Genomic DNA, 8,034 nt, shown 5'->3' on the forward strand with positions numbered 1-8,034 from the left:
TTAAACCTATGAATAGTCTTAGAGAACAGAGGAGGTCTCCCTTAAAACTCGATCTCCTCCAAAATAGTTATAATAACCAATAGAATATTTTAGGGACAGATGTCCCGAAGTCATTTGCTAGATCATAAAAAAGCATATAAAAATAAAAATAGAGCATCATTAACATGCTACGCTTCTTCTCCATCATCGTCCTCTTCTCCACTTTTCTGGGCGCTGTGGGTGGTTGCAAGCTCCTAGATTATAGGTTGGATTGGATTCTTCATGGCATTGATCTTCGCTTTTGCGGCTTCTTTGTCCCATCTATGCTTCACCATTTTCTCGGCATGCTTGGGTAAATGATAATTACCGATGAATGTCATGGACTCAATCCGAGTGACTTGTGTTATATCTTTGGGGGTGAAGTTACGTTTGGCCTTAACCTTCTCCATTTATAGCCTAAAAGCTTTTATCACATCTTGCGTGTTCATTCCACAAATCCCCAGTTGCCAATCGTGGTCTGGATTAACCACTTTGTTGTCATTAACCAAGCTGCTTTGGAGGTCCTGAAGTTCATAAACAGAGGTTTTGGCATCAGAAATCACAGACTTAAATGTGAGTACCTGCCACATTATAGTCTTTTTCAGTACAAAGAGTTGGAACTCATTGGTTACTGGCTTGATTGAATTCTCTGCTAAGAATTTGGCAGTTCTGTACTCGTCTATCTTAGTGAGCATAGGCAAGACATTTTCCCACTTATGTTCTTCTTTCTCCCATAGCACGATCTAATTCTGAGTTTTTGCAATGAGACTCTACATTTCATCGCATAACTTCCTGGAGCTCATGATATATTTTTCACCATCTTTAATCATTCCCTCGATCCACTTCTCCACAGCCCCCGTAATGCTTTTAGCTCGTTGAACTTGACCCATTGGCTTCTTGTTCTCTGGCGTGATGGGATCAAAGCTCTCTGAAGTATGTGATATGGCAAGTGCTCTAAAAAAGCCGATACTACCAATGAAATGAGCAAGAATTTTGATATGCCGCTCCAGCTCTCTTTTCTCCTGCCCATCCTTTTCTGACCTAGTGAGCATCTTCTTGGCCGATACCTGGAAAAGGTGATTATCTGAATCTCTACTCATATTCCCGAGCTCTACCTTGGTGATCTCAAAGTCCTCTGCATTTACCTCTTTGTTCCCATCCTTAGGCTTATAAGAAACAATCGTGACAAACCACTTCCCAGTCTTTTCATCAGTATCCAATCTGGCAGTTGTCTTGAACTTCTTTGGTTTGGGACCCTTCTCTGTGTACTTCACCACCATGTCTTGGATTGGGATGGTTACTAGAATGAAACTTCGCTTCTTTCTCACTAAAGTGGTTAGCCATTTAGGGCTAGCACTTGAACTAGCTGTTCCTCCGATCACCTTATGTGGCGGCGACATAGCTACAGTGACCGCATGAGAACCTATAGTGTTGACAATATCACTGTCTAGGTCCTCGACTTCAAAAACTTGAGCATCAAGAATTTTGTCCTTTGCCTCTGTATCTTTGGTCTGGTCCATTCTCTTCTGTGCAACACTCTGTGACCTGGTATATCGAGGAGCAATAAAATCCAGGGCTAGATTGGGCTTGTGCTTGGTGTAAGATGGCTTCTTATCTTTACCTGCATGAACATGCATAGAAGTGGGGTTAGAAAAACGCTTTGGGGAATGCAGAGCAACTTAACTACCTCTTGCATGCCCAATCTTGTTGCCTAGTTTCATTGTTCTTCTCATGTTAACCCACTACGCAGTTCTCTCCAAAACCCTCTTTGTTTTTAGCTATATGTCATCCTCTTCTTCTGCATCCCAATTAATGCAGGCCATTTCGGGCTCAGTTTGGTTTAAGTATCCAGGTTCAAAATGCTCCAGATAATCTTCTTCAATCCCACTTATGTCAAGTTTCACCTGTAGTGAAACTACCTATTCCAAAACGATTCGCATATTTTCCCTTTTGAACACCTCAAGCTCATCATTGCAATCTTCCCAGAAGTCCTCCAAATGTGAGATTGGAAGGTGCGGTATCAAACCAAGGCTCCATGAGAAACACTTATTGTCAAATCCCTTTCTTTCATGATATAATAAAAAATTGAAGTTTTTCAAGTCGACTCCAATGGTTAAAGCATCTGACATTGAACTGCAGGATAAAATACCCAATTGAATAGGAAAATGATCTTCCTTGGGTTGCGCCTTCTTAATCATGATAGTCAACTACCTACAGATCTCGGCCTGAATAAAACAATCTAAACAAAAACAAGGAAGCCTGAAAGGGCTCTTCCTTGAAGCCGCCAAATCTTATGTAACAAAAGTGCGGAAACTGAATAAAGAAACTATCATATTTATTCACTAATGCTTGTGCATCCTTAGACATCCTCTTGGTTTTCATGTTCATTAACTCATAACATAAATCTCCCAAGAAGGCATTGCGTACTCTCCTAAAGTCTTGCAAAGCATTATCCCTCTATAACATTGGGTAAAAATCATACACAGAGACCTCTCCTTCAGCGAGCTACTAAGGTATACCCACTATGTCTTTAACACATGCCAAGCAATATATCAGATATGAGGACATGAAGAAATTCTACTTGAACTGTTTGGCCATGCTCAGCTGCTCCCTCATGGAATCGACAATCAGCTCTGCCCAATCAAGATATTGCTTCCCTTCCAGTACCAGTTGTACATAGCAATAAATCCAATCATCGAAGCTGTAGGCCTCTGTCGAACCTCTAACTCGGTGTAGTAATATCATGACATTGTGAATGTGGGGGAGCGTATGGTTTTTGTTGGGATACTTGGGTAATCTGGAGCCACCCCTCTGAGGAACCTTCAACCAATACTTTGCTATATTATTTCGATGCCCAGTTTTGTCTATGTTGAACTCAGTAACTGATTGGACGGGAGAAAAGTTTGAGAACTAATAATCAGGTAATTTGAAAACATAGGAGATAACTTCTCGGTTAATTGCAAGGAGGGTTTCACCATTATCTCTTTTGATGGTTTCGAAGATGGGATCATACCTCGCAATACATTCTCTAACTAGTTCCAGGGAAGGGATAGCAGGAGGAAAGGCTACTGCTTCTATGATACCACTACTCAGAATTTCTACACCAAATGAACCATCAATTCCTTTGAACACCATTTCCTTTAAAACTTCCAGATTTTCTCCTTTCAAGTCTGTATCACTGACTATGGGCTCTGTACATGCAAGACTAAAAGTATTCCCAAAAAGGTGCAATGTGGACTTCATATTTCATAAACAACAACCCTTACTTTCCCAGCAAATCTTATTACGAGAGAGGAAAAGCAGATAAAAATCACTGGAGAGGACATGAAACGAACTCACCTTCATAGTTGAGACGAAACAGATGATTACCAGCAAATAAAACTTCTATCCAAAACCCCGCAGCAATGAAGAACAAGTTCTCAGAAGTTAATCACTTCATACCTTATAGTGAAAGAAGTGATACAAACTCATTTAGTGCATTAATTCCAATTGTCAACTCAAATGTGTTGAGCATTGGATTGGACATCACACGCGTGCATTGAATTCATGGCGGCGTTTTTGGAGTAACCGCCAATTCCCAAAAATGATTACTTGCCTTGAAAACTCAACCAGTTGACGTCACTCGAGATATGGTTCAATCTTCATCATACTTTGCAATAAATGCTCCATCATGTCTTCTAGCACATGAGACCCACCTGATCTGAACATGCATGAACAATCTGAACTGAGTTCACGAGAGTTCAATTAGTTCAAAGTGTACACTACGCCAAGAAAATTCTCCTTGAAAAGATTAGCTCTGTTAAGTAGCACTAGTCTTTTGAACATTGTTGAACATGTCGAACACCACTGAACCGTTTGAACTAAGCTCAAAGGGTTCACGGCCAGGAAAAAGAAAATATAGCACATCATACACAACCATGAAAAAAAACCATTGCAAAACATTTTGAGTGAACGTTAGCATGAAAAACCTTTTTGACACCTTAGAACCTACATAACCTAAATGAACATTATGAACTCCCTTCAAAATGGTTCAATGAGTTCATGGGGTTCAAACAGACCATTTAAAACTTGGTGCTACGAATTAAGAGACAATTTACAAACGAATTATGGGTTGAACCAAGGAAGTTCTTAGAAAGACAAGGACTCAAATAAAATTTTGTAGGGTGGCTTAATCTTGCTATGAAGGATGAATGGCGAGATAACAAGCTTGTGTTGTGTTACCAACTTCATGTAGACTCGTTGTCGTTCACCGTCATAACATAAATCATTACCGGTTTGATGATTTCTTCACCAGTCCTTAAACCCTACTAAAACCTTAGCAAAACTTCACCAAAAATTTGAAACACGCATTCCAGTAATCATCACAAGTCTGGTCATATACACCTATTCGTGATACAAGTTCACCATCCAAACCGCAAATCACCAATCATCGCCGATCGACCGATCCAATCAAAACAATTCTTCTTTACCAGTTAAAGTCTTATTTCACAGATTTTAGTTCACTGCCTGGTAAACTGTGTCTTTCGGTAAACCAAATCACTTAGATGACAAAACAAAAACACCAGGAACATCAGTTGACATCAGTTGCCAACAATGACAACACAAATAATTGATCATGTCATCTATTCATAGAATCTCTATCTCTTCATCACAAATAGAATTCTATCATTTACCGATGCAGTCATCCAACTTCAACTGCATCACTTGATCAGTCATGCCAAATGCCAACAAAAACATGGTAAACATCATGAAAAAAAATGCTTTGATGGGTCTCTTCTTTCTTTAAAGTTATACTTGGAGATTTTGCAGATTAACTGGTAAGTTTTATACACCATTTTCATTTTTTTATTTTATGTACATTGTCAATCTAATAACTTGTAATAAGATTTAATTGTGCATTGTGTTTACGGCAGCGCATTCCTCCAGCATTTGTTTCACGGTTTTTAAACAACCCAGATGAACATATGGTGTTGGAAGGCCCAGATGGCCAGGAATGTGATGTACAGTTATGGGGTTCCATAGATCGATTGGAATTTCGACAGGGTTGGAAAAAGTTTTTAGATTTTCATGGGCTAGAGATGGGAGATTTTCTAGTGTTTAAATACATTTCGAAGTCCTATTTTAGGATTCAGATATTTGATAGAACAGCCTGTGAGAAAAATCTCAATGCTCGTCATTTTATGAATACCAATGTTGATACAGATACAAGCCCTTCTGACAAAGTGGGTAGATCAAGTCGGCCAATGGGCACGAAGCTAGCAAACAATATGGTTTATGATGAGAAAGATGACGGTTTTGGTTTCAAAGCAGGCATTTGAATTGTAACTTAATAAGGAGGAATAGTATAACAGAGGAATACTTTTGTTGCAGGCCATTCTGGGAAGAGCCCTGAACATAATGCATCCTCTGCTCTAAAGAAGCCCGCCCTTCCATTCAAATCAGAACCTTTTTGGTCAATTGAAATGAAGTCGCGGAATGAAAGCTTTGGCAACCCATGCCTACTGCTCGTAAGATCAAATTGTCTGCGTTCCCTGCTTATCATCATGTTTTAATCAAGAGAAGAGTGTTAAAAGGACGATAGGATTTTATCAGGTTCACAAAACATAAAACATAAAATAGTTTGCTGCTTAGTTTTTGAATTCTATTGTGTATTTTTTTTAATTTGCATCAACATTTCAGATTAAATTTAACGACCATCATTTTTTAATGCTTAATTTCTGGATTCTATTGTATAGATTTTTATATGCAACAATGTTTTAGATCATACTCAATGATCCATCATCAAGATGAGAGAGGTGTAGGATGATGAATCATTGAATGTGATCCAAACATTGATGTAAACAAAAGTCTACAGAATGAAATCTGAAAACTAAACAATAATTTTAAAATAACTATAAAAATCAAGTCTTTTTTAAAAAAAATAGTTTATTTATAACTACATTTTCCTTAAAAATCTCTTATGGTGTAATATAATGCCGTCTTTTATAATACGAACAATCTATATAATGTACTCTTTTATAATATGAATAATCTATATTTGTGTGAGCGATAAGCTTTAGAAAGTGTATTACGTCAATGGAAAACTTTAATATATCTGGTTAAAATAACTTAGTTTTTTTGTAATGTTTTGGGAATGTAGGAGTTCCCCAGAAAAGGTGAATGTCCTCGGAAACAAGCATAGTAGTTCTTGTGGATAAAGACTGTAAGGAATGGGAGGTACGATGCATTCATAAGGACAATAGACCCATCTTCAGTGCAGGTTGGAGACAGTTTGCACGTCACAGTAATATCAAGGAAGGAGACATTTGCGCCTTTGAGTAGGTGGACAGCATAAAACATAAATTTATGTTTAGAGTTGATATAGATGTAAAGAAAAATCCTCATCAAAAACAGGAGGGGAAAGACAAGCGGGCTATTGAAGATGCAAGAACTTTTGATATGTAGAAATGTAGGCTCTAAAAAGGATTTGATACTTGAAAGTCATGCTAATAAAAGTTGATAGTGAGCTTCTTTAGTGCACCAAAGAGGGCTTGATAGGATTATAATGATGGGTCACAACATGCATTACTAGATTAGTACAAAATTAACTTGCAGATAAAAACGAGGTAATGGCTGAAAGTGAATCATTAATTTTGAGTATAAGTAGGCTTAGATTAGAGGATGGCATTTTAAGTACATGGAAAATCTATTTACACACAACTAAAATCGGATGCAGCCAATCTGTCTCCAAAATGGTTCATTAATCTTTGTGTTATGCACTTTTGAAAAAAAATGAAAGACGTAGCTAGTTTTGTCTAGCATGATCAAGTAATTTTCTACTAACTTTCGTGTTATGCAGAAATCGTGACTTTTTGGAACCAGTTTAACCGCAACCAATTAAAATCTACTCGTTTTTACCCTAATTTACCATGATTTAATTGAAAAATAATAACCCTAGTTTAATGCTTTATCTATGTAATGCAAATAGATTTCAAAAGTGAAACCACACCTATTCTTGAAGACACTAATATCTATCAATATCCTCTTTGAAGATTCTCATTCGGAGATTTCTTCTTACCTTCAATGCTCCTTGTGCATAAAACCCTTTCTCTCTCCTTTAGTTGTTGATCTATCCTATCATAGATGTCTTATTTTCTTGAAGATAGTCTCCTTTTCCTTTTATTTTGTGACCCTTTCCATGACCCCCTCAACTCATATATATTCCTTTTCTTTTCTTTCCACCTTCTCTTTGTTCCTTCATTTTTCTTTCCACTAAAGAATTTAGTGATTTCAAGGGTAATGTGTCGGCTTTACTCTTTCACAAAATGTTATTTGAATCCATCTCTTTCTTTAATTTCTATTAATAAATGTTAAATACAATTAATTAGAATAAAATATATATTTAATTCATCAACATTTATCATTTAGATACATGAAAATACATTTCCTTAAATTACAATAAAGACAAGTTAATTTATCGTAACTAATCAAAACAAACATATAATTCAAATAATCAAACAAAAAAGATTCTAGATAAGTATGTTAATAATCTTGGTAGTTAAGTCAAAAGACACATTTAGTGAAATCATTCTTTTTAATATGTGCAATTAATTGTCTAGTTAACTATGCTAATAAATTACATTTTATCTATGTTTGTGTGTGAGTTCCATCAATAATAGACATTTTCAACTCTTAGGATACCTTTGCCTCGACAATTTATCTCCTTTTGATAAAATTAACCCATCAAATGCATTTATAGAAACAAGAGGTAACATCAGTTCTTATTTGTACCACATAAAAAAAATCAATGATTAAATCTCCCCACAATTCAAAATAACATTCAAATTTAAATTAATTCTTTGTTCATCACAACAAAATTTTAATTGTTAAATATTAATGTTCTAGTTTATGTAAAAATGGTACATGAGACCATCAACTTCCTTATAAAGACCTTATCTTATGATAGGTGGCCTTTAGGATAGAATGATGAGGGCAAGGCTCTTAGGTATCAACAACAACCTCGCCTTTATCAAAACT

The 8,034-nt window shown here is 36.5% G+C and overlaps 1 protein-coding gene across 1 annotated transcript; it reads left to right on the forward strand.

Annotated features, from left to right (window-relative positions):
• The first annotated feature begins 4,732 nt into the window (after positions 1-4,732).
• LOC131039789 (B3 domain-containing protein At4g01580-like) lies at positions 4,733-5,336 on the forward strand. The gene is made up of 2 exons (XM_057972623.2): positions 4,733-4,756; positions 4,932-5,336. The coding sequence occupies exons 1-2, from the start codon at positions 4,733-4,735 to the stop codon at positions 5,334-5,336; spliced, it is 429 nt and encodes a 142-aa protein (XP_057828606.2).
• Positions 5,337-8,034: the final 2,698 nt, after the last annotated feature.

This window comes from Cryptomeria japonica, chromosome 7 (genome assembly GCF_030272615.1).
Source record: "Cryptomeria japonica chromosome 7, Sugi_1.0, whole genome shotgun sequence".
Classification (NCBI taxonomy): domain Eukaryota; kingdom Viridiplantae; phylum Streptophyta; class Pinopsida; order Cupressales; family Cupressaceae; genus Cryptomeria; species Cryptomeria japonica.